At 37.6% G+C, this 25,973-nt stretch overlaps 1 protein-coding gene across 2 annotated transcripts in view; it reads right to left on the bottom strand.

Moving 5' to 3' along the window:
• The window catches only part of aadac (arylacetamide deacetylase), a 45,874-nt gene extending 24,323 nt beyond the window's left edge, over positions 1 to 21,551 (bottom strand). Inside the window, exon 1 of one of the 2 annotated variants that reach the window (XM_048161186.1) lies at positions 21,420 to 21,551. Coding sequence is in view for 1 of the 2 variants with exons in the window: in XM_048161185.1 (XP_048017142.1) it covers positions 1,062 to 1,202 (141 nt within the window). In the remaining variant the exon portion in view is untranslated. Of the gene's footprint in view, positions 1 to 1,061; positions 1,532 to 21,419 lie in introns of those variants that run through there. The other variant, XM_048161185.1, reaches the window with a different exon arrangement.
• Positions 21,552 to 25,973: the final 4,422 nt, after the last annotated feature.

Genomic DNA, 25,973 nt, shown 5'->3' with positions numbered 1-25,973 from the left:
ACAAAGCACTTGAATGTGACAAACTTGTAATCATAAGAAGTAGGAAACTTCTGATCTGCATGTGAAGACAGCATATGAGGACGCTAACTGTGACAAGATGACAAGATGACAGGATCAACAAAGCTATGCTAAGAAAAAAGATACAATTATGATGTGAGAATGTATTTTGGGGGGCACAGTACAAGTAGGCAAATTAGGATGCAGCATAGCACACATACAAATACAGTCTGTTAAGTTGTTGTCCGTATTTTATTTGTTTGTACAGTATTTATTATTAGTTTTTCAAACTTGTTTACAATGTAAACATTTCCTATTCATTTAATGAAATGTTTAAAATGAAAAGTGAAGTCAGGATGACGGGGAATGGTTTAAAAAAAAATCATGAATTTTCAGTAAATTTCATTAACAAGACGAATGTCACTTCAAAAATGTAAACTGATGTCCATATTTTTATTAGTGTTCCACCCCACCCCACCTACTGCTACAACTCAACCAGCAGTTGTAACAACAGTGACACCAATTTACACAGTTAATAAGATTGATTGTAATTTGTAACTGACAAACTGAGCCGGGGAAAAAGAAACACCACCACCACAGAGTTAGATGTTTAAGCAAATCATGTTGCAACACTTAAAGGTGGATTTTACACATGTATTTATAATTGGCATTTGCTGCTACAATTTCCTTCTATTATTAGCCACAAAGCTCACTATATAAGCTATAATGGTGGGATTAAGAATTGACATAATCTGTAAATCTGCCTCACTCTATTTACACACAACCCTGATCAGACACTGGTGTGGTGTCATGCCAAACACGCTTCTGAAATCCAAATAAATAATCAAATGCGTAACTGACCCAACAAATGCGTTACAACTGCGATTAGTTGCGTAATAGCACTCTCTGATCAACCCTGCCCAAAATAATAACACGATACGACATATATGGCAGTGACATTGCAAATCATGATAATATGCATGCGTCTAACTGGCATTAAAATGATGGCTGTCAATATTTCAGGCAGCTCAATGCATGTAAAATACGAATGCAAGCAAACTTACCAACTGGCTTAAACTTTTGAAGAAGGAGTCAGTGAGCATTAATTTCCATCTTTCGTCTATGTTATTCGGGATTGGTGAATAAACGTGATAAGCAGTTAACGCGCCGAGTAACACAAGCACAAACACTCCTTTAGACCTCATTTTTAGATCTGGCTTTGGATCTCGTCTGTGTCTTCTGTTTATATAAAGTCTTCGACCAACTGAAACCTCCGTCAGCTGCGTTTATTAGTCATTGAGTTCTCTCTGTGTTAAAGTGTAATCCTGGATTAATTTTGGACTGGAGCCAGCGAGATATGACAACACGTGTTAGTGTCATCTGATCGTGATACTGTACGCGTGCATGTGGAAAGATTTGCGCTTGAGCTCGCACTGCTTTTCTTCTCAGATCCTCACCGTGGCTTGCGCAAAGAATTTATTAAATCGTAATGAAACGCGGCTGGAGCTTCAGTGCATTAGGCAGAGCTCCTCTCAAATTCCTCAGATAACCTTGTGGGTCATCGCACGGGTTGTGTGCCTCCCTATGTATACTTAACATTTAACACTGTTGAATGATTCCACTTTTCTTGCATGCTTTGTGTTGACATTTTGACGAGCAGTTTATTTATTTAAAAAAAAAAAAGAAGAAGAAGAAGCTTTTTGTGTTTTGTTTTAAACCAGCTGTTGTCAACGTGTTATGCTGCTGCACATGATTATATGATCGATCTCTCTCTCTCTCTCTCTCTCTCTCTATTATATATATATATATATATATATATATATATATATATATATATATATATATATATATATATACACACACACACAAACACATTATACAACCCAAATTCCAGAAATATTGGGATGTTTTTTAAATTTAAATAAAATGAAAACTAAAAGACTTGCAAATCACATGAGACAATATTTTATTCACAATAGAACAGATAACATATCAAATGTTTAAACTGAGAAAGTTTACAATTTTATGCACAAAATTTCAAATTTGATGCCTGCTACGGGTCTCAGATTACTTGGGATGGGGGCATGTTTACCATGGTGTAGCATCTCCTCTTCTTTTCAAAACAGTTTGAAGACATCTGGGCATCGAGGTTATGAGTTTCTGGAGTTTTGGTGTTGAAATAGGTTTCCAGCTGCTGAAGAGTTTATGGTCATCTTTGACGTATTTTTCTCTATAGGTGAAAGATCTGGACTGCAGGCAGCACCCGGACTCTTCTACGATGAAGCCATGCTGTTGTAATAGCTGCAGTATGTGGTTTTGCACTGTCCTGCTGAAATACACAAGGCCTTCCCTGAAATAGACGGAGGGGAGCATATGTTGCTCTAAAACCTTTATATACCTTTCAGCATTCATAGTGCCTTCCAAAACATGCAAGCTGCTCATACCGTATGCACTTATGCACCCCAAACCATCAGAGATGCTGACTTTTGAACTGAACGCTGATAACACGCTTGAAGGTCTCCCTCCTCTTTAGCCCAGAGGACACGGTGTCCATGATTTTCAACAAGAATGTCAAATTTGGACTCGTCTGATCATAGAACACCTTTCCACTTTGAAACAGTCTATTTTAAATGAGCCTTGACCCACAGGACACGACGGCACTTCTGGACCATGTTCACAAATGGCTTCCTTTTTGTATGATAGAGCTTTAGTTGGCATCTGCAGATGGTATGGCGGATTGTGTTTACTGACAGTGGTTTAGTTGGCATCTGCAGATGGTACGGCAGATTGTGTTTACCGACAGTGGTTTAGTTGGCATCTGCAGATGGCACGGTGGCTTGTGTTTCCCGACAGTGGTTTAGTTGGCATCTGCAGATGGCACGGTGGCTTGTGTTTACTGACAGTGGTTTATTGGCATCTGCAGATGGCACGGCGGATTGTGTTTACTGACAGTGGTTTATTGGCATCTGCAGATGGCACGGCGGATTGTGTTTAGTGACAGTGGTTTCTGGAAGTATTCCTGGGCCCATTTAGTAATGTCATTGACACAGTCATGCCGATGAGTGATGCAGTGTCGTCTGAGGGCCCGAAGACCACGGGCATCCAATAAAGGTCTTCGGCCTTGTCCCTTACGCACAGAGATTTCTCCAGTTTCTCTGAATCTTTTGATGATGTTATGCACTGTAGATGATGAGATTTGCAAAGCCTTTACAATTTCACATTGTGGAACATTGTTTTTAAAGTATTCCACAATCTTTTTACGTACTCTTTCACAGCTCTGCCCATCTTTACTTCTGAGAGACTCTGCCTCTCCAAGACATCCCTTTTATAGCTAATCATGTTACAGACCTGATATCAAATAACTTAATTAGTTGCTAGATGTTCTCCCAGATGAATCTTTTCAAAATGTTTTGCTTTTTCAGCCAATTGTTGCCCCCATGCCAACTATTTTGAGACCTGTAGCAGGCATCAAATTTGAAATGAGCTCATTTAGTGGATAAAAGTGTAAAATTTCTCAGTTTAAACATGTTATGTTATCTATGATCTATTGTGAATAAAATATTGTCTCTTGTGATTTGAAAGTCTTTTAGTTTTCATTTTATTGAAATTTAAAAATGTGTGTGTATATTATTATATATAAATATAATGCATCATAAACACACATTTTACTTTAAATAAACATATCAATGTGGTCCCAAAGCTACAACCTGCAGTGGTAATGTTACATGTGCCCTGGTCTGTGTGCATCAACTTGGTTATATGGACTCCATTTCCCACAATTCCCCATCTAGGAACTAATCACTCACTCACACCTGTTTCCTATCAGTGACACTTTATAAGCTGCACTCTAACACACACACGGGCTGCGTTCCAGTTCGTTTTTTAAATGCCCTTCCCTCGCTAACTTCCCTCAGTCTCATTGACTTGGATGTACGTCATTGCTTACGTTGCATGAGTGCCCACTACTGGCGGAACCTATGCAATGGGCTGAACTGGAACGTGCTAAGCCCTTGATCACTTGGAATCCGCAATGGAGTTGATTTATTTATTTATTTTTCCCTTACAAAAGTGTTTGATACAGAATTCTATATATATATATGTGTGTTTTAAATGTTTAAAAATATAATTAATATATCATAGAGTTGTTTGTGGTGGGGTAAATTAAACGCGATATGCGGTGACGTCACAATCGTGTTGCATTGTGGGTTATGGAGCTGCCTGAAGTGTACATGTGAAGTAAACTCGCTCCCTCGGTTAAAATCGAGGCAGCGAGGGTCTGTCCATATAAACTTCCCTCGTCCACTTCACGAAGTGGAACGCACTTCAAAATGGAGGCAGGGATTCCCCCGAGGGGAAGTGTTTAGGGAAGTTCACGAGTGCGTGTCTAAAACTGGAGTGGAACGCAGCCATGGCTGAGTTAGTGATGGGCAGATCGAGGCTTCGAAACACTGAAGCAGTCGTGCCATGATGTGTCGAGGCTTCGAAACAATCTGACACCCGTCTCCACGGTGACCCCTAGTGGTCAGAGCGGTTTAAATGCAACAAAACTCAGGCCAAACATGCATTAAAAATACCCTTTTAAAAATGTATTGTAAAAGTTTTATTGAAAGTAAAATCAATCAAATGTAATTAACTAATCATCTAATATGATTAAATATAGTGTGTCTGTATAATGTGTTCTTTTATCAATTTTCAAGGCTTGTTTCTCTGTTCCATGGCTCAATAATAATGTTCCACAGGCCAATAAGAGATTAATAACTACCATTATTAATTTTAATTATTCTAATGTCTAAATAAAACATCTACAAATGTATAAAACTGATCAGAGATCAAGTAAAGCCTTCTAACGGTGAACCATTGAAATTCCGATCTGTTTTGAAACGTTTTGAAACAGTGATGACGTAATGAAGCCTCATTTACTAAAATCACGTGACTTTGGCAGTTTGATACATGCTCCGAATTACTGATTCGAAACAAATGATTCAGAACGCTTCAGAGCTTCATGAAGCAGTGTTTTGAATTCGGCCATCACTAGGCTGAGTATTGCTTAGCCTTTGTTCTACCTTGTCTCCGTGTTCCTTGTTCCTAGCCTTGCCTGTGTTTTTGACCATGGACTGTTTCTTTGTTTGATGATCGTTTGCTGCCTGCCTTGACCATAGTCTGTGTTTGGATTACTCTCTTGCCTTTCCTTCTTGTTACTGTTTGCTGGTGTTTGACCTACTGCCTGTACGACTACGCTCTTATTAATAAAGCCTGCACGTGGATCTCCAACTCCGTTGTCCTGCTCCCATCCGTTACAGGTAAGTTCACTGCACTTTTTTGACCACTTAGAAGTAACAACAATTAGGCCTCAGAGTTCAATGGGTCATGTGTATTTGCATATGTGTTTTCTAAATGATGCTTTGGGTTGACAACCAGCTATTGGTCACAACCCAACAAGACAGTGATGGTAATCTAACAGTGATGGTATTAGGCCTGTATAATTAAAATGTACTGGTGTAATTTATCATATTATTACTATATTTTTTTAAAGCAGTGTTTTGCATGAGCAGTCCATCTGAAGACCACAACACAGAGAGGACATCAGTGGCAAGTAAGTGTACACCAAATAGAAAAAACTTCTGGTTCTAACAGTATGGCATTTCATTATATAAACAAAGTAATTTTATGTTTTGTCTATGAGATTAATGGAGTGTATGGTATCCAGAGTCATCAAAGTTTGAGTGGGCTGTACTCCTTCATCTCAATCAAGTCTAAGAAAGACTCCAAAACACTGAACGCCTTAGGACTAACATGTGTTCTGAACCACATGAAGGACGAGAGATTCTCAAAAGCCCTGTAACACACCAAAGGAAATGGAAGATTTGTGCACTATGTTGAAGGATCCAGCCTACAAAAAGAGATTGGTTAGTATTTCAAGGTTGTTAAGAGTTTGCATTTGGAACACAGTGTCATATGCATTGTAACTCAAGCTGTATGTGGTCTTTGGTGAGGTGGAGTGGGCTAAACACAGCACAACAAAGCAAACACCAAAGCAACCCTGTGTTTTCCATATTATTAAGTTTTATCTTTTTGGTTCGAGTATTGCTGTTATTTATTGATGTGTAGGGGAGATTATTGGGTGTTTTAACTTTAAGTGAGTTACCACTTAAGAAAGTGGTTTTGAAACACACACACACACACACACACACACACACACACACACACACACACACACAACCCTAACAGTTATACTGTTTAGTTGTTAGGCAGTATTTTATGTATTTATATCTGTTTTTCCTACTTGTTTTCTATTTGAAATAAAATGTTTCTAAATGAAACATGACTGAAGCTTCACAGATCAGCTCCTCTCAAATTTCTCAGATAACCTCTTGGGTCATCTGATGGTTTGGATGCCTCCCTCCCCTACCGAGTTATTGGGTGAGAAGATATTATCACCTCGCATGACACTCTGGCTGTATTTACAGAAATAAACATGAAGGGTCATGGAAGACAGAGGAAAAGTTTCAACCAGAAAATGTCAAATACTGAGGGATGATTCTAGATGAGGATGTTGATCAACGCCATGATCAGGCATGTTTAGCATGAGAATGCAACTCTTTAGCAGTGTAAATAAGCCAGAATACATGAAATACCCCCTCCCCCAAACTGTTTTCAGAATCATTTATATTATCTGGTTGTCACATCAATTATGGGTCTCATGCTGGAGAATCACAGAGATACCATAATCAAAAATATAAAACAATCTATAAAATTATTCACAGAATATTTCTGTAGGCTACTTTCTTGAAAACACCAAATATTACCCAGAATGCATTGTTTCTATAGTATATTACTGTTTTAAAGAAACAATAACGCAAAAAAAACGCAATAATTTGTTTAATGAAGGGCAATTATTTTAGAATGCTTGAGTCCAGGCAGAGTCCCAAGGGGACTTCGGACAGAGGTGGAGCAGTGAGAGTTGGAGACCCAGATGGATCTGAGGAGATAAGGACTGAGGGTGACACTATTAGACTGGAGGGCCAAGGCAGAACTGCAGGCTCACAGACTCGGCTGACCATGGCGGAGCCGGAGGGAGTAAGGACAATGACGGAGCCGGGGGGAAGGAGGAGCCCATTAGAGCCAAAGGAGTGGAGGGATGAGGTGTAGCTGGAGGCTCGGACATCCATGGTGTAACCAGGCTGATGACTGACCAAAGCAGAGCCTGAGGGATGACAGACTACTGTGGAGCTGAGGGACTGTGAAGCCAAGGTGGAGATGATGGGTCGACAGGCCGAGGTGGAGCTAGGGAATCCTCACACCAAGGCAGAGGCTGGAGACCAGGAAAGTCCAAGGTGGATCCGAGTAGCGTGGCAGGGCCACCGAAGTAGGAGTCGAAGGGCTGAAGGGAGCCAGCAGAGGTGAGGATGAGGAACTGGATGGAATCTGCAAAGGAGGAGGGAGTGGGAGCTTGGCGGAACCAGTAGTGACAAAGGAGACTTTGGGCCAGGGCCAGATCTAGGCATGGGCAGGGGTGAGCTGAGCTTACCCAAGATAGTGTTAATATATTTTTTTTTTTACGATTTGGGCATTGATTGAATACAATCTGAGAGTGGGCTGTGTGTTGAAAAGTTTGATGAATGCCCTAACTAATCAAAAAATAACACCAGAAAATTGCAGTATTGTTCTTTTTAGGTGAAAGTAATGGTGCAGTGTGTTACAGCGCGTTACTCACAAGGTGCCTTCAGTCTGTAATGGAAAAGCAAAGGCTGAGCGAAAATAGAAATGTTTGGTGCGAATTAATGTATCCATGAATATACACTGTGTACCCATTTATTATGAAAGTGACATATCAGTAGGATTTCAGTACAATAAACATTCAGATTTTAGTTTTTTGAAGAAAGTGTTTGTTTATTTTTCCATATCTTTATAGATAACTGGTGTCAATCTCAGACAGGTTTGTTAAATAGTTTTCCAGGTCAACTTAGGTAAATGGAAACCCTACTTAGAGGTTGTTCCACATTATTAGGCAAGTCACAGTTCTTATGCAATATGGGGAAGAAGAAAGATCTTTCTGAAGATGAAAAGCATGAAATGGTGCAATGTTGTGCAAAAGGCATGAAAACAACTAAAACTGTGTGAAAACTGAATTGAGATTATTGAACTATCATAAGATTTGTGAATGATTTACAGCACAAGGACCATTAATGGAGGCAGCCTTATGCTTGGGTCTGCTCCGATGGCGGAGGAGGAAGGAATGGGTGGGGGGGGGGGCAGGACCATTAGCGGAGGCAGCTTTTGAATTCCTCTGGAAGAAATGGATACCAGTGTTGGATAGCGCTTTCCTGAGTGCGTTGACAGACCATTTCTCAACAGGGACAGAAGGGATTGTAGCTGAAGAGGATGATGAAGGACGAGATGCATTATGGCAAGAAGCAGTCGAGTCCCGAGATGATCTGTTCGGGAAAAAGAAGTAGGTGTTTCTGGCAGATTTGAGAGTTCATCGTCGGAGGGGAACAGTTCAACTTCCTGGAAGTCAGTCATGATGTGGGTTTGGGGCTGTCAAAAGAACTAACAACGGGAAGAAGTAAGAGGCTGGTTTTTATACTTTGGTATTAACTGGAAGATTAGATGGGCGTGCTTCACTTCTGACTTCTTTTATCACAATTCTTAATTTTTTCTTGCAATTGTGAGTTTATATCTCACAATTCTGACTTCATTGCTTAGAATTGGCAGATATAAACTCGCAATTGCAAGTTATAAAGTCCAATTCTGTGGGAAAAAAAGACTGAATTGGCAGTTTATATCTTGCAATTTTGACTTTATAACTTGCAATTGCGAGTTTATATCTCACAATTCTAAGCAATGAAGTCAAAATTGTGAGATAAAAAATGGCAATTACAATTTGTTATTTTTTATTCAGTGGTGTAAACAAGCCTCCATAGAGCTGTGATATAAAATGTTTGGTATAAATAAACATTTTTTTAAGAATAGTTAAAGGGTTAGTTCACCCAGAAAAAATTATGTCATTATTAATTACTCACGCTCATGTTTTTCCACTCCCGTAAGACTTTCATGCATCTTCAGAACACAAATTAAGATATTTTTGATGAAATCTGAGAGGTATCTAACTCCTCCATAGACAACAATATAATCAACACTTTCACAGTCCAGAAAGGTAGTCAAGACATCATTAAAATAGTCCATGTGACTCCAGTGGTTGAACCTTAAAGGGGGGGGGTCTAATGCATTCTGACTTATTTACACTGTTAAAGAGTTAGATTCTCTTGCTAAACATGACCAAAGTTTTAAAAAATTAATTGGACGTATGACAAAGTATTTCTGTGTCAAATACACTCCTTCAGGGTTCGTACAAGTTTTGGAAAGGTTTTTTTTTCTCTCTCTCTCGAGTATGGCCCTGTATGACACAATAAAGGGCAGAATTCCTTGTATGGACACTTCTCCGGGAAGAGCGCGCGCACACATCAACCAGAGCGAGAGCGAGAGCTCGCCCATTAACGCGCTTCATTTGGGTTATGGAAGTCATCGGCAGCCCTGCACAGGACTTGCTTGAGAACGATTTGTCAGTTTGTTTTTAGACCACGAAATCAACAATGTCGCCAAAGTTTTGGTTGTGAGGGAAAGATAACATTGCTTCCCAAATAACCCAGCTTTGCATGCATGGCGGAGTCTCTAACTTTTGTGAGTTATATAGTGCATGGCAATTGAGTGCACTATATCAGCAAGGAGTGAATGAAATGAGGTGAGCAATATTAATTTACCGCATTATCATAAAAATCATGAAAAGCTGCCAACAATATTAAACATCAATAAGCGTATATCATTGTATCTAATATATTTTTGTGTATATTGCAGGCCTATTTATTATCTCTAGTATCTTGACATCTCCTGTCCAAGCACCTTTTTGAGCCTAGGAAAAGAGATGAATTGCAGATGATTTACTGCCATCATCACTGGATCACTGTACAAAATTATTTAAAGAATTTGTTACCTTCTCTCTTGTTTATTTAATTCAACCAATGTTGTTTTTCTTCTGAAATTTAGCTCTGTAAAATATATTATTGACAACACGGTAATGATGTTGATGTGTTACTCATGATTTCAAGGTAATGTCATCTCTAAATTAAAGTTGTTTTAATAAAGTCAGTTTAAATCTTTGTGTCGGGGAAAAGAATGAATTTAGTGTGAAATAACAACTACAGTTTTGTATTCTGTTCCTGACACCGTTTTAAATGGAGTCAAGGAGTCAGTTCCATCGACTTTGATAGATAAGAACTTTCATAGTAATGTTTCAGGATGATGTAGCAGACTGTTTGTGCATATGTTGAACAGTGAACTGTGAATCATGAATCACTGAGTCAGGTCGGCATTTCCCCAAAGCACTGTAAGCCGAAATAGACTGTAGGATCCATCTTAGAATGAACAAAAAATGTAAATCCGAATCATTATGACTTTGGTTCAAATGAAGATATCTCAAGGATGTTGTCAGCTGTACAATGACGGTGAACAGTGACCAACACTTTGATGCAAGTAAAGGCAGTGTTCTGAAGATGAACAAAGTTACGCAGGTTTGAAATTACATGATGGCGAGTAAATTGACTTTTTTTATTATTACTTTCTTTAAGAAATGTTACAATATTGTTTGGACAGTGTAAAAAGCAATTGTTTCTTAAATCACTTCATCTTTTGTATACTGTGGCATATTTTGCCAAAATATAAAGGTAATTCAATTCATTAGATCAAGTTTTTAAGCTTGTAATAGTCTTTGTTGTTGTTAAAATGAAATGGCAATGCAAATTGAATGGGAATTTTTAAGGGTGTTTTTCTCTCTCCACACATTACACATCATCTCAACTATAAAGAAACTGTCCAATGAGCTTACTGTGGTTGTGATTTTCAGACAAATGTGTATGGAACATTTGCTTCTCACAAAAGCAGAAGGCATACAACTCATTCAGTAGCTGACTTTAAACCTGCTGTTCTTTTAAAAAGTGCTGAAAAGAACATTGGATCCTGGCAGAGCTGCTGATTATGTAAATGACACAGAGGGACTCGAAAGGCATTTTTTTGTCTATGGATGAGGAAGGTGAATCTGTACAAAATACTGCAGTGAGAAAAGTTGGTTCTTTGCTGCTTAAACTGGAAAACCTCTTCCATGTTCCAGCCAACTGAATTAATCTGTTAGTAGAATAATTCCATTTTATTTCATCAGAGACAGCAGTGCAAGCATTGAGAAATATTATTGACCGAAGCATAAATGTACTCCACCCTGTACTCCATTACTCCATGTCCCCATTTTTCTAAAGGCTTATAAATCATACAGAATGAGTTTTTGTGAGAAAGTAAAAGTGTGCACAGTTTCCTGTGATGGTTAGGTTTAGGGGTAGGGGTAGTGTAGGGGGAGAGAAACCATTAAAAACCATTAAACCATTACGTCTATGGAATTACCCCACAATTCACAACAACAAACCTGTGTGTGTGTGTGTTTTGTTATTGATTGGAAAAAAAATCATATATATATATATAAAATTGTAAAATTGAAAGGATTAGTTCACTTTAAAATGAAAATTAGCCCAAGCTTTACTCACCCTCAAGCCATCCTAGGTGTATATGACTTTCTTCTTCCTGATGAACACAATCGGAGAAATATTAATAAATATCCTGACAGATTCGAACTTTATAATTAGGGCTGCACGATTAATCGCATGCTATTCTCACGCGCATTTCGTCAGTAAAGCCGGTTCCCTGATTACCGCTAAATCGCCATCACCTGTTTTTAAACGGAGCGCCTTTTAATAGACAGAGCCGTAGTTCACGGACAAGCCACGCAATATCGCGTTCATTATCGCAGGCGATTCATCTGCGATATGAACGCGATATTGCGTGGCTTTTCAGTGACCTACGGCTCTGTCTATTAAATGCCGCTTCATTTGAAAGCAGGTGATGGCGATTTAGCGGTAATCAGGGAACCGGCTTTACTGACGAAATGCGCGTGAGAATAGCATGCGATTAATCGTGCAGCCCTATTTATAATGGCAGTGAACGGGATCAGTGAGTATGAGCTGAAGAAAGTACATCCATCCAGATCCATCCATCCATCATAAACGTACTCCACACGGCTCCGGGGGGTTAATAAAGGCATTGCATTTGTGTAAAAAAATATCCATATTTAAAAGAAGTTATGAAGTAAAATATGTAGCCTCTGCCAGACCGCCTTTTTCCCTTTTTTACACTTTTTCCATAAGTTGAATAGGGAAGGCGTAGGGCGTAGCATAAGTTTTGTGAACTGCAAGAGAATATGGAAGGTGGTCTGGCAGAAGCTAGATATTTTATTTCATAACTTGTTAAATATGGATATTTTTTTACAGAAATGCATTGCTTCGCTTCAGAAGGTCTTTATTAACCCCCTGGAGCCGTGTGGAGTACATCTTTGTGATGGATGGATGTGGATGGAGACACTTTCTTCAGCTCATAATCATTGATCCCATTCACTGCCATTATAAAGCTTGTATGCATCAGGATATTTATTAATTATTTCTCCAAATATGTTCATCGGAAAGAAGAAAGTCATATACACCTAGGATGGCTTGAGGGCGAGTAAAGCTTGGGCTAATTTTCATTTCAAAGTGAACTAATCCTTGAACTCTCTTTCTGTGGTAATCTAATTCTGTCTAATTACAGTCTAAACATCTAAATGATAAGAAAATTCAGGAAAAAGCTGCTGTAGGCTTTGATATCACAAAAAAAACGTGTGTGAATCAATACAGTCCATATCATTTTATGATGGCACATACTTTAAGGAGAACATGTTTCTGGAAATGAATTTAGGGTTTCACCTGATCTTATATGTGGATGACTTTGAAATCTGTAATCCACTCAGAACTTCAAGGGAAGGGAAAAAAAGAAGATAACTGCAGTTTATTGGGTATTAGGAAATATACCAGCACATAATTCATTGCCTCTGGAACCACTTTTGAAAGATCTTGTAATCTTGGAGAGGAAAGGAGTTTCTGTTTCAAGTCTTGCCAAAAATGTCAAAGGTACAGTGCAATGTGCAGTCACAGACAACCTAGGAGCTCATTCATTTGGCGGATTCATAGAAAGCTTTTCAGGACAGAACCCATGAAGATTTTGTCTTTTTATTTAATCGGTCAAAAGAGGTATGCTCTGGTGCATTTCAATTAAGGAAAAAACAGGAACACATTCAAACAGCATTGCAAATTCAAAGTTGTATGCTTATACATTTGGAGTGAGAAGGCAGTGTTTCTCGACAGAAAAATTGAGCCATTTTTCAGCATCTTTAAAGGATACCCACCAGACATCTTGCATGATATTTTTGAAGGAATTATTTCCATGGAGATAGTTCTGTGACTCAAAAACTTCTTTAATGTTTTTTTTTATTACTTTTTTTAACTTCTACAACCGAATGCATGGTGAAACCACATTAGCGGCCTCCCATGCTTCTTTTATACCTGTACTTGTTATGCCTGTGGACTAGGGGTGTGCAGCAGAGCCAATATCAGTATCTGTATCAGTAACAATCTCAAAATTATTCATATCTGTATTGGGATAAAATCGGAAATGGGTGGGGCTTTAACCAGAAGAAGAAGACCTTTGTCTGGTTTTAAATGTATATCTGTTTCCTTTGTAGTTATCATTGAACAAATATGCCTTGTATAACTAAATATAAACATAAACATAAAATAATTGCTTTATTAATGATTTTTAAGACATTTATTCTAATTCGGTTGTGCTTCAGGCCAACTGAGTTCAAGTCCTGGCTCGGGGACCTTTCTCAATCCTGACAAATAAATACTGAAATATCTTCTAATTAAAACAATAATACAAAATGTTAAATAAAAGGAGGGGAAATATTTTTTTTATTTTCCAGAGGAACTTTCTGAAGAGTTATGTCACGACAGTCACGCACAACCTCAAATAAGAGTCAGACTCTGACGAAGGCTCATTAGCCGCAACACATAGGTGTGTAGGACTTGTCACCTGTTTTTAAAGGGAACCCCTGGTATTAAGACTTGTATGGCTTAATATAATGTAAATGATGTCTCTTACTGGAATATATAGTAGAAAACCCATTAAAGATTTACGTTTTAAAAAATCCATGACATATTTGGACAATGGGGGGCGCCATTTTGTTTAGGTGCACAGTATTTCAGTAAGAGACATCATTTAAATTATATTAAGACATACAAGTCTTAATTCCAGGGGTTCCCTTTAAATACTTAAGCAATGATGAAATAAAGGCTTTTTATATTTTTTTTTCAATAACACTCGAGTGCCTTGGACTGTTGTTATTTTTAAAAGTCGGACTCTATCAGCTGATTAGAGAACCTTGAAGAAAATATTCAGTGGTTGAAAATTGCTAAAACAACTTTTACTAGGCAAACAATTGCAATTCTGAAGAAATTATAAAGAATAGGTCTCCAAGAGAGATTGAGACAGGGGAATATGTAGCCTATCATACAAAGTTTAAAACATTTAAATAGATATTTCAAGTGGTAGAAAATGAGTATGATTCAGTGTTTTAGTTAATTATTAGGCTACTCTTGACAGAGAGCTGGTTTGGTTTCTGAGAGACGCAACGTGGCTATTTGATTTGTGATTGTGCTGTGCTTATTTCATTCGTGTATCATATACAAACCCGATTCCAAAAAAGTTGGGACACTGTACAAATTGTGAATAAAAAAGGAATGCAATAATTTACAAATCTCATAATCTTATATTTTATTCACAATTGAATATAGATAACATATCAAATGTTGAAAGTGAGACATTTTGAAATGTCATGCCAAATATTGGCTCATTTTGGATTTCATGAGAGCTACACATTCCAAAAAAGTTGGGACAGGTAGCAATAAGAGGCCGGAAAAGTTAAATGTACATATAAGGAACAGCTGGAGGACCAATTTGCAACTTATTAGGTCAATTGGCAACATGATTGGGTATAAAAAGAGCCTCTCAGAGTGGCAGTGTCTCTCAGAAGTCAAGATGGGCAGAGGATCACCAATTCCCCCAATGCTGCGGCCAAAAATAGTGGAGCAATATCAGAAAGGAGTTTCTCAGAGAAAAACTGCAAAGAGTTTGAAGTTATCTTCATCTACAGTGCATAATATCATCCAAAGATTCAGAGAATCTGGAACAATCTCTGTGCGTAAGGGTCAAGGCCGGAAAACCATACTGGATGCCCGTGATCTTCGGCCCTTAGACGGCACTGCATCACATACAGGAATGCTGCTGTAATGGAAATCACAACATGGGCTCAGGAATACTTCCAGAAAACATTGTCGGTGAACACAATCCACCGTGCCATTCGTCGTTGCCGGCTAAAACTCTATAGGTCAAAAAAGAAGCCATATCTAAACATGATCCAGAAGCGCAGGCGTTTTCTCTGGGCCAAGGCTCATTTAAAATGGACTGTGGCAAAGTGGAAAACTGTTCTGTGGTCAAAATTTGAAGTTCTTTTTGGAAAACTGGGACGCCATGTCATCCGGACTAAAGAGGACAAGGACAACCCAAGTTGTTATCAGCGCTCAGTTCAGAAGCCTGCATCTCTGATGGGATGGGGTTGCATGAGTGCGTGTGGCATGGGCAGCTTACACATCTGGAAAGGCACCATCAATGCTGAAAGGTATATCCAAGTTCTAGAACAACATATGCTCCCATCATGGCTGTGTAGAAGAAGGATCCGGGTACTGAAACGGCCAGCCTGCAGTCCAGATCTTTCTCCCAGCTTTTTTGGAATCGGGTTTGTAGATTAAATGATTTGAATAGACATATCAAATAGTAGAACATGTGTATGTGTCCTATGTGGTTCTTTGTTCATTGCTTTCACATGTCTTAAAGTCATTAGTCTCTGTGTATATATAGCCCCCATGTTGCAGTGTTCCTTTGTTTAGTATTGTTCCCTGTAAACCTCTTTTGTTGAGTTTCATGTTCTTGTTCAAGTCCACGTTTCAAGTCAAATCAGATCTTTGTTTTTGTATTTTGTTCATGTTTAGAATAAACTGCACATGGGTTCTCAACCACAACTCGCCTCAGTGGACTTTCATTACAGTATGATATAGTATTTTAGTTACTATATCATACTATATATATAGAGAGAGAGATGCACTGAGACGGCAGCTCGATTATTTGATTTGCACTCATTCACTTCACACACTCATTATTATGTAAAGATGTTAGAGGTTTAGATATATTATTCTATCTCCTAGTGAGCAATCACAAGGAGTGACTGTGTCAGCCTCACATAAATATTTTTTCTATTATTCCTCAGAATTATTCATTTTCTAAGCCATTATCTGTGCCTTTCCAAATAAGATATTCAGCTTTGGGCACATCCTCCACTGTAAAACTGAACAGTTAACTTAATTAAATGAAATGAGTTTGTTTCACTCAAATAATAATGAAAGTTCATTGTACTTAAAGGATTAGTTCACTTTCAAATTAAAATTTCCTGATAATTTACCAAGTGGCAACCTCCCCCAGTTTCTCTTGAAGCAATACGGCCGCTAGGGACAGGCTCCAAAAGAGGGCAAAATCTCATTGACCCCAGTGTTAAAATGGCCAATTTTACAGCAGAAAAAAAGCATGTTTACAGCTGGTACATATTACGGTTTTGGTCTATACTGCTATTTTTGCCCTTCATGACAACTCTGAGGGGGGTGAATTTTTTTATAACTCATCCGTTTAAATTATATTAAGCCTTAAAGTTCTGCATAATTAAGAGCGTGGTCACTTGAGTGACAGGTCTGTGAAACGTCACTTTACCTCAGCTAATTCCAGCTACTGAATATGGCATCTCTGCCGTCTTTCTTGTTTTTTTTGGAGGGGGGGGTTTATACAATTATAAAATAATAATATATACAATTATAAAATAATATGGCTTGCTGCGTTAATGTTATGTGTAGATGTGCACACATGCGGAAGATAAACAGAACACACGTTGTTGGATCGTGGCATTGGCTAAAAGTTTTGTTCGTGAGATTTACTACAATGACAATGGTGGGAGGAAATAAAACTCCGACGGCACTGCTTGAATATTATAACCAAAACTGCTGCACTATTTTGAAAAATTATACTTTGGACGCGGGCTCATTTGTTTGTGAGATATATACGATCATATACAGTTTTACAACAAACGCTGTTCAGTTTGCATAATTTCTTGAAGAACGATGACAGAGAGCAGATCATTCAGAAGAAATGTGATGCAAACAATGGATAATAAATCAATATTTCATGGATTTAACGCTTTTGTTTTTCAATGGACACTCATGGACATTTTACCCAAGTGCCATGGATTGGATTCATCTCTCAATCGCCATTTCATTATAAAGCTATGAAGTCCCGTTTGATTTTGCGTGTTGTCATTTGCACACCTGACACAAATTACAATTACTGGTACTCGTAAAAACGACACTGTTGACAGTAAACATTTAAAACTTTCTAATGATATAACTTATCATTATTAATATTTTAGACAGTATCTAAGATAGATAGATAGATAGATAGATAGATAGCTCCTTTGCCCGCTAACACGGGTGTGGTTTCAGTAACCAGGCACCTGTAACAAGTAACAAGGTCCAAATGTCAGTTTCAGTGCAGCTTCAAAGAGCTCTACATGATCCCAGACGAGGAATAAGGGTCTTATCTAGAGAAACCATTGGCCATTTTCTAAAAAAAATAAAAATTACATACTTTTTAACCACAAATGCTCATCTACCAATAGCACTCTTCTTCTTCTTGTAGAATTCCGTCAGTGTAGATGCTGCTAAGTGTATTACTGCCCTCCACAGGTCAAAGTTTGAACTAAATTCTCATATATAATATGCTACTGCAAGTATACAAGTTTGAACTAATTCTTATAAGATTCAAATAAAACAAATAAGACTCTTATTCCTCGTCTGGGATCATGCAGAGCTCTTTGAAGCTGCACTGAAACTGACATTTGGACCTTCAACCCGTTGAACCCCAGTGAAGTCCACTATATGGAGAAAAATCCTGGAATGTTTTCATCAAAAACCTTCATTTCTTTTCCACTGAAGAAAGAAAGACATGAACATCTTGGATGACATTGGAGTGAGTAAATTACCGAACATTTTTAATTAAAGTTGTGTGAACTCAAATTTGATTGTGAGCTGAACTTAATATGATTGTGTTGCAGCAGATTCTAATTCCCTGCATGCTTTACATCAGACTGTATAAATAAATGTTGAAATTAAGTGTTATTTTGTTTGTTTCTACGTAAGTTAGTGTTGTGTTATGTTGGGATTTACAGAGGTTCTGTTGTGTTTGTTTTGTATGGTTACCATTGTGGTGATGAGTAGAGCCTGTGGTTAGGCCCCGCCCCACTTGTCACAAACATGTTAACTTCTACTAAAAAATCAGTTTGCTCAAATGTTTTGAGTATTCTGAACTTACTGAGTTTTACAGTGTGGGTGGACAATCCATCCACAGAGGGTGACTACAAATGCTTCTCTTGCAATAAATCACACTAAGTTTTGAAGTCTGATGTTTTGATGAGTTTTTTTTTTTTTTTCGCTTTGAGTGAATTGTTACACCTACTGGAAAATTAGTCTCTGAAAACAAGCATTATGTCTTTAAAAACACACTCGTGACAGTCATTGTGGTTCAAGTAGGCCAACGCTAGAGGCTTATCCATAATAACCAAAGCCTTAAATGGGTGGTTGATCATGATTTGACTTTAACTTTAGTTAGTGTGTAATGTTGCTGTTTGATCATAAACAACATCTGCAAAGTTACAGTGCTGAAAGTACAATGCAAAGGGAGATATTTTCTTTTACAGAAATCACTTTTTAAGGACTACAATAAACAGCTGGTAGGGACTACAACGAGCTTCATCACTAACCCTAAAATTTACATAAAGATGAGACCATGTTATTGCATTACAAAATGTAACACAAATCCAATAGCATGTCATAAAAGCAAGATGACAAGTTATAACCGTAATTAAACTAAACTATCTCTGTTCTATCTTCATGCAGCATATATTCTCTGGCTCTGCAGGCATTTTACAACAGTTCCCATTTATAGATTATCATGACAGAATGTGCTAATTAATGACTTTAAGATAGTTAACTCCACATCAGCTACATAAATTCATCAATTAACCATTTGGAAACATTCTGTTTCATTCTGCATGTTGTCACTTCTTCTTGAGTCTCCATCACTGTCCAACTCTGGTTTGAACATAAAAGGCTGAACACCGTTACTGACATCTTCAGTGAGTCTGTGTGAGGTGCTGCTAATGCTGCGTTCCAGGCAGGTTTTTGAGCCCGTAAGTCACGACTTCAAACCACGACTCACGACTTTGTAGCGTTCCAGGCAAGTCACGCCAAACTGCCTGAGCGCAAGGAATTTCGATATACTTTCACGACATACTTATCATTTCAAACACATAACATTGTAATACATAATCGTGTGTATTATTTATCATTATTATATTATTATTAATTTGATTGCAACGCTATATTGTCCAAAAGTTTTTTTCTCACCGTGTACCACTTGCATAAACACCGCATCCGTAGGGGCTGCCATTGTTGTTTCGCGGGCTATGTGACGTCAGAGCGCGGAACTGGGAGTACGTCGATCTAGTACGAGTTCACGGGTGGGAAGTCACAGGTTTGACTGCTGTTCCAGTGCACTATCACGGGTAGAAGTTTGGAAAAACACGGGTTATGGTTTGCCTAGAATGCGGCATAACACAAGCTCCTGAAACTCCACCCTCTTCTTGAGAGCAGCAGCTCATTTGCATTTAAAGGGACACACACACAAACGGAGCGTTTTTGCTCACCCTAAAAAAAAGTGACAAATTTAACATGCTATAAAAAATGATCTGTGGGGTATTTTGAGCTAAAACTTCACATACACACGCTGGGGACATCAGAGACTTATTTTAAATCTTGTAAAAGTGGCATTATATGACCCCTTCAATAATCATTACATCGAAGTCAGTAATAAGTTCAAAAGTTGCAGAGAAAAAAAAAATTGAAAGTTTTTGAAATTGAATTGAAAGTTGGAAAACCTCGCATCTAAAACATTTTCAAGTTTCAGAGAAAAAGACAGTACTTTTAACTATTTGGCTTCCCGTACATCCAGTTGTGATTCTTGCTCACGTTAGTTCTGATGGTACGTGTGGAAACGTAGCATCTACGCAAGACTTTTAGCATGATTATGTTAAGGGAAACAGACATTCTGAAGGGAATGGAATCAGCTGCTTCACTGGATAAATAAAGAAACGCTGACTGCTGCTGAGTGCGTTTCACAGCTGTGATGGATTCCGATTAGGAACCTGACAAACTGTGACTGGGAGTGAACCTGATTTAATAGATCAACATCTTCAACAAAGGTACCTGTTTTATTTTTAATCATTTGTGGCTCAGTTAAGTGAAGCAGCCATGTATTTTTAGCGCCCATGTATGCCCTCTCTTGATGTACTGAGGATTGGAAGCAAAATAGATAGCAGCACAAATTAAACTAAACCTGGGCGTCACCCATAACATTCCCAGTGACAGGGTAGGGGGCTGTACACACAAATAAAGAGATTGAAAACTTCTGCAGACATCAGTCTGACACTGTTGTCGATTGGTAAATCCACAATCCGCCAACACTAAGTCCTCGGGCAAAAGATTATTAAAAAGGCCATTATTCTCAGTCACATGCTTATCACTGACTCAACCTCTCCACACTTGGAGCTGAAAGAGAGAGCTCCCTGTGGTGTAATTAGGGGTGGGTGACATGGCAAAAATATCATCATATAACTATTTTTTTCAGACAGGATCACAGTCCATGATCTTATCACAATTCTTTTCATGCTGGTTTTTAAGTAACTGAGCAGTGAAGCCAAACTAATTTCCCTATTCAATCAAACTTGTAGGGTCATTAAAAACATCGGACATCACTTTTGGCCACTACTGTATGTATGAAAATGGATTTTGGTGCACAGCCTAGTTAAGTAATACAGTCTCAAAAACAACTAAATATCCCTTTTAACATGGAAAGGCTACACATGCTGCTGCTATTAATAATATTCACTAGCTCTGCAGTCCTGATTATCTTTGCATGCAAATTCGGTTAACTGGGTGTAGAATCCACAAGATTATATCTATTTTCATTTTAAACAGGCATATTTAAAAAAAAAAAAATGCCTAAATGCTTTTGGAGCTATTACAATAACAATATTAAACGTCTAATTCCATCCACCCATGTCTCTGTTTGCACATTTCTTATTGCTAAAGAAGTGGGTCACAGAAAGTTTAACACCAACAGTATGACTCTATATGCGTGTCTTTCTCTCATTTTCATTCTGAGTATTGAGACCTTTGCAAGAGCTAAACAAAGATAAATGTGTTTTTGTATTTATACCCAAAAAATCGATAAAGATTTACCTAAAAATCAGGCCCCAGAAGAGATTTCCCAGATCATGACTTAGTGATGCGTGACAGATGAAGTCATGGAGGCTCAGGAAGACAAAAACAACAGGAGCTCAACCTCAGACAAGAAGCCACAGCGACCCCAAGTGGTTGGTAGGAGTATCCCTAGATGATAAATGGACAAAAACTCTGGATTTAACAGGCTAATAATGTTAGACATAACTTGTAATATAAATATAATTAAGTATTGTAAGTATTATGTATTAAAGGTTCCTAATTTTGTTCTGGAGGTCTCCAAATCACAAAACAGTTTTATTTTCTCATTATAGACATTGCAGCATCAGCTCTTTTCTCACAGTCGGCCTCATTCATCAAACACAAGCAGAACGAATCTGTGTGTATAAAGTCGCTCTGACATACATTTTTGGATTCATGAAAAGTTCGTATTTTCAAAATGTTAGCTGGTATGAAAGAATGTGTACCATGTGTAAACGGTGCGTAAAAATTTGAACGCTATATGTTCTTTTAGGCAAACTGATGACACTGCATTTTGATGCATTATTATATACCATAATAATATTTCATGAGTTCTTAAAAATGAGATACTATTAATACACACATTGGATATTCCATATCATAGCAACCAATATCTCAGTGGGAAAAACGTTGTGCCTCCAAATCACTCTCAAGCACCCCCAGCAGGCCGTTTTCAGAAGAGCACCTGGCATTTCTTCAGCTGGCTAAAACCACTTTGGTGGACACGTTAATTGAATATTTAATGTTAGACATATGGCCTAATAGTCTCTTTGGCATTATAATGAAGCCAAACCTGAGAAGGGAGTCCAAAATATTCCACAGCATTCCCGGACTCTATAATTAACAGCAGACAGGGATTATGCCAATTGTGAATGAGCGAGCATGCCCACCCTATATAGGAATGACTGGAATTTATTAACATACACACATTTAACTATCAAATCTGGGGCTGTTCACAAAACATTTACCAGTAAGAGTTCTCCTAAATAGCAGTAAAAGATCTTAGGTAAGAGTTTTCTCTCTTAAAAACTATTCACAGCTGCTGAGACCAACTTTTACTAAGGAACAGAGAGAAGTCTTAAGGTGTGTTTAACATCGGCTGTGGCCGATGTTAAAAACAATCCAGCGCTCTGGGAAAAATAGCAATATGCCACCCCCTACTTTCAAAATTTTTAAGAGAATAAAATGGCAGTTTATCATATTGACCCCTACTGTTGACTTAATACAGGTGTAGTGAATTAATACAGTTGATTCACCATTTAAAAGAAGACATTTCTTGCTCTGACTGCTGCAAACTCTTCAATTTGCGACAGATTTGCTCAATTTGACCAAAGACCCACCACTTTAGTTACTGTTGCTATGTCCGACAAGCCGCTATCACGCCACACATCATGTTCTCGCAGAGTGAAAAATACATTGCAGAGCAAAGAGGACACTGACAACGCTTCAACGGACAAGACAGATCACACCTTTAGTGGGTTTTCTACTACATATTTCAGTAAGAGACTGAGACTTTGTTATATTAAACCATACTTTTCTTAATACCCGGTTCACTGAGAGAAAGGATGGGGTTGACCTCGTTGCTATGGATGATGTCAGTACGCTTACTAACTATGTCCACAGTGATTGGCTGATGGGAGGAGTCTCTGTCAGTGATTTAACCATAGAAATATTGTAGAACGAGGTATCATTTTGCCACATTCAACAACCATTTTAGGATTGTTTGTGATTTGGTCTTAGTGACTTAGGAGTCTGCTTGACTACCTCTAACTTTTCACAGATTTAGGAGCTGGTTTTAGTCCTAAAATCTTTGTGAAATACTCTGTGGCGGTTCTAGACCAGGGTAACTGAGAGGGCCAAGCAGGGGCCGCTTGTACTTTTAGGGGGTACACGTTAACCTTTATCTTAAAGGTATAGTTCACCTAAAAATGAAAATTCTGTCATCATTTACTCACCATCATGTAGTTCCAAATTTGACATTCTTCTTTTGAACATAAAAGACATTGAGAAATGTCTCTTTTTTCTTTTCTTTTTTTTTCCCAACAAAATGTCTAGTTTTTTTTGTTCAACAGAAGAAACCCATACAGGATTGGAGTGAACTAACACTTTAATCTATTTTCAGGATTATGGGAAGTCATTTTTACTGGGTCATGTTTCACTCTGCAGTTTCTACACGTGAACTAATGTAATTTTTAATTTCATTTATTTACTTGACAAGTAATATTTTATTGTGTGATAATGAGTAGGGATGACATAACATTTTTAATCTAGGCACTTTTCTGCATCTGTATACTTATATAAGCAACAAATTTATAACAAAACAAAGAAAAATCTGTATGATTTTACAGATTAAAGATTATTTAATTTTGCTGAATGAAATTCAAAGTCATCAAATCAGTGATCTGATCAATCGCTGCGTATGTATAAAGTTACACACAACACAACTTGTATAAAGAGAGTCACTTCATGCGGTTTTGCTTCTCTCGAGTAATTTCTTCTTCATGGATTTAAAAAGGTTATGGCACAATAAATACAATAAAAAAAACTGTTTTTTTTAATTTATATATTTATTTCTGTGGTGTTTATGCTTTCAAAAGGTTTTTCTTACCATTATTTTTATTTGCATGAATTGACATTACATTATATGTATTCGTTTCTATATTTCTTGATATCTATTTGAATAAAGAAGCAAAAATAATGTTATGATTAGCAATAAAAATAATTTATGAGTTAGAATCACTTTACGATGAATAGACTGACAGACACGAATGCTTAGAAATGTCATTTATTTTAAAAACAAACCCAGTAACTTATATATTTTTTATTTTATTTTTTACAGATCAGCTCCTCCCACACTGGAATTCATCATCAGTGAAGCTCCTCCCACAGCAGTCACATCATCAGTGAGGCTCCTCCTACAGCAATTCACCAATAAATGCTGGAATATTCCCATCAGCCTACAAGTGAAGACGAGCATCAGGAAGAGCTGAAATCTGCAAAGACTGAGTTTATTAAAGAGGACAGTGAGAACATGAGTGATCCAGAACGCTGCAGAATGAAACACACTGAAGATACTGAAGAACTAAGAGACTGGTGTTTATTCTTCTTCATTCATTCATGATGCTGAACAACTTTCAAGTTCTAACGCTTCAAGCACTTCATCACATTTAGATAAACAGTTAAACTATTAAATAGCTACAAAATGTTGTTTGTTTTCAACAAATGCTCAGTAAAGGGAGATTTGAGCAACGTTCATATTGTTTGACAATGTCTGTTTCATTTATACTGGTAGCCAGAGGGCGCCCTCATGCAGAAAGTCTGCATGTTGAGTGAGATTCATAAAGCCATAATTCATAAGACATTCCAGAAATCCCTTTCATGGCATCCCACTTTATTTTCAGCAGAGTATATTTATAATGCAATGTTAATCGACATAGCCTTTTTTGAAGCCACATCGTATCACAGAAGGTTATTTAAAATACTTGACTTGCGATATAAAGTGAGATTGGTGCAAAAACATGGTTTTAATCTCATAAATTGTCATGTTTTGATGGTGTGCTAAGCTAACACACTAGCTAGCCCTTATGCACCTGCCACCAGAAGCGAATGTTTTATGAATAATTTTGAATAGTAAAGCTCATTGGAATGTTTTTTTTTTTTTTTTTTTTCTCCAAGAAGGGCATTTGATGCAATTTCAAAGAAGGTGATGGGAGAAGTTTGATTAAAGAAACGAGGGATTAAAACAAACAATGAAAGTCATCATTAATTACAAAAAAGACAAAAGAGTAATAATTAGTCTTCCCTGCACACATTCACACATCTCCGGCCTGGTTATGGCTCTGAAACTGAATGGGGAAGTTTGCACCACAGAGCAATAGTGACAATACACTTAATGGATGCTTAGAAGATGACAAACCTCAGCTAGCATTTTAGAGTCTTAAAAAAACAAAAAACAAAAAAAAACACACAACATGGTCTTAAAAACACAAAATGCATAGTTTTAGACTTATGATCTACAGATTTGAAATAGAACATGGCTTTAACTGCAATTATACATTTCTACAGGCCAACTTCAATTTTATTTGCATAAAGATATTTCATAAAAAATAATTTTCTAATAAATTACAATGACACCATACTTATGATTGTAGGAAACTGTATCTGTTTTCATTGGCTATGTACTTTCTTTGGTTTTTTTCAAAAGTGGGGGTGCAGGCTAACAGCTTAACTGTTTTATTTTACATTTATTTTAGTTTGCAACAATGTTACCAGAATTTTTGACATTTTCAATATAGTTTACAACATTATTTTTTTTATGAATGAAACAGTAAAAACATGTCAGTTACAACTGTAACCTTAGTTCCCTGAAGAGGGAACGAGACGTTGCGTCGAGAATGGCGTCGTTCCCTCTTCAGGGAACTAAGGTTACAGTCGTAACCGAGATGTTCCCTTTCAAGGGATCATAACAAACCAGTCCTCGTATCTGATTAAGGTGGCAGATTTGGCAGAACGGCCCCATGATGGCCCCGAAGG

The sequence above is a fragment of the Megalobrama amblycephala genome, linkage group LG16 (genome assembly GCF_018812025.1).
Source record: "Megalobrama amblycephala isolate DHTTF-2021 linkage group LG16, ASM1881202v1, whole genome shotgun sequence".
NCBI classification, from domain to species: domain Eukaryota; kingdom Metazoa; phylum Chordata; class Actinopteri; order Cypriniformes; family Xenocyprididae; genus Megalobrama; species Megalobrama amblycephala.
The sequence above is the reverse complement of the archived record's forward strand: the minus strand, read 5'-3'. Positions and strand labels throughout refer to the sequence as shown.